The 808-nt window shown below is 36.0% G+C and overlaps 1 protein-coding gene across 3 annotated transcripts in view; it reads left to right on the top strand.

Moving 5' to 3' along the window:
* Window positions 1–808, top strand: part of LOC119587978 (ribonuclease P protein subunit p40-like) — an 8,937-nt gene that overhangs the window by 6,984 nt on the left and 1,145 nt on the right. For all 3 annotated transcript variants that reach the window (XM_037936695.1, XM_037936696.1, XM_037936697.1), the window contains exons 6-7: window positions 197–401; window positions 668–799. In XM_037936695.1, coding sequence (XP_037792623.1) covers window positions 197–401; window positions 668–799 — 337 coding nt within the window. The remainder of the gene's footprint in view (window positions 1–196; window positions 402–667; window positions 800–808) is intronic.

The raw sequence follows: 808 nt of genomic DNA, 5'->3' as shown, positions 1-808 counted from the left end.
GGGGGGGGGGAGGTACACTAGCAGATTTTTCTCAATATACAGTATATTGTTTTATATATTTTCAACAGACATTTACAATTATAAGTTTGATTATATATCTGAGTACACTACACATTGATCCATGTATTGACAATGCACAAAAGAGCATTATTTGTGACAACGATTTTAAAACCGCTCTCTCTCTCTCAAATGGCAGATGGTGATATATGTCCTTCATCAGTAGCCAAATACTTCCATGACCTTGGATTTGCAGTAGAAGAACAATTTCCAGATGTTTATAAGAGCATAGCATCTGAAGTGGCCATGCCAAGATTAGACAAGAAACAAGCAGATGATGTGGAAGAATTAGAGCCAGAAGAGCTTTTGGAATGGATAGGTTGTCAGTCTTTAGGAATAAGGTTGTGAGTAAATGGAAAACAGTTTATTGAGGTTGATTGTTGTACTTACCCATTACACAGGAGGATGAAAATTGGTGTGTGTGTGGAGTTTGTCATAATTCTTTGCAATGCGATCATTCATTCTGAAACTAGTCTTCTTATTATCTTTTAATAGGCAGTATTCCTGAAATCACTGCCACTGAGAACATATAATGTTAACTGCAGTAATGTTTTCAAATGTAATTATACAGAATAGATATTTTTATTCCATTCTTTTTTTTCTTTTACAGAGAAACTAACCCAAGTTCTGTGTGTGAATTGGTGAGGCCAAAGGCATATGACATGGTCAGCAATGTGAATGCAGTTCACTGTACGGGATTTTTCACCTCAGAGTATATTGTTTCCCTGGTCAGCACTTTGAGGTGTGTATT

This window comes from Penaeus monodon, chromosome 23 (assembly GCF_015228065.2).
Source record: "Penaeus monodon isolate SGIC_2016 chromosome 23, NSTDA_Pmon_1, whole genome shotgun sequence".
Classification (NCBI taxonomy): Eukaryota; Metazoa; Arthropoda; class Malacostraca; order Decapoda; family Penaeidae; genus Penaeus; species Penaeus monodon.
The sequence above is the reverse complement of the archived record's forward strand: the minus strand, read 5'-3'. Positions and strand labels throughout refer to the sequence as shown.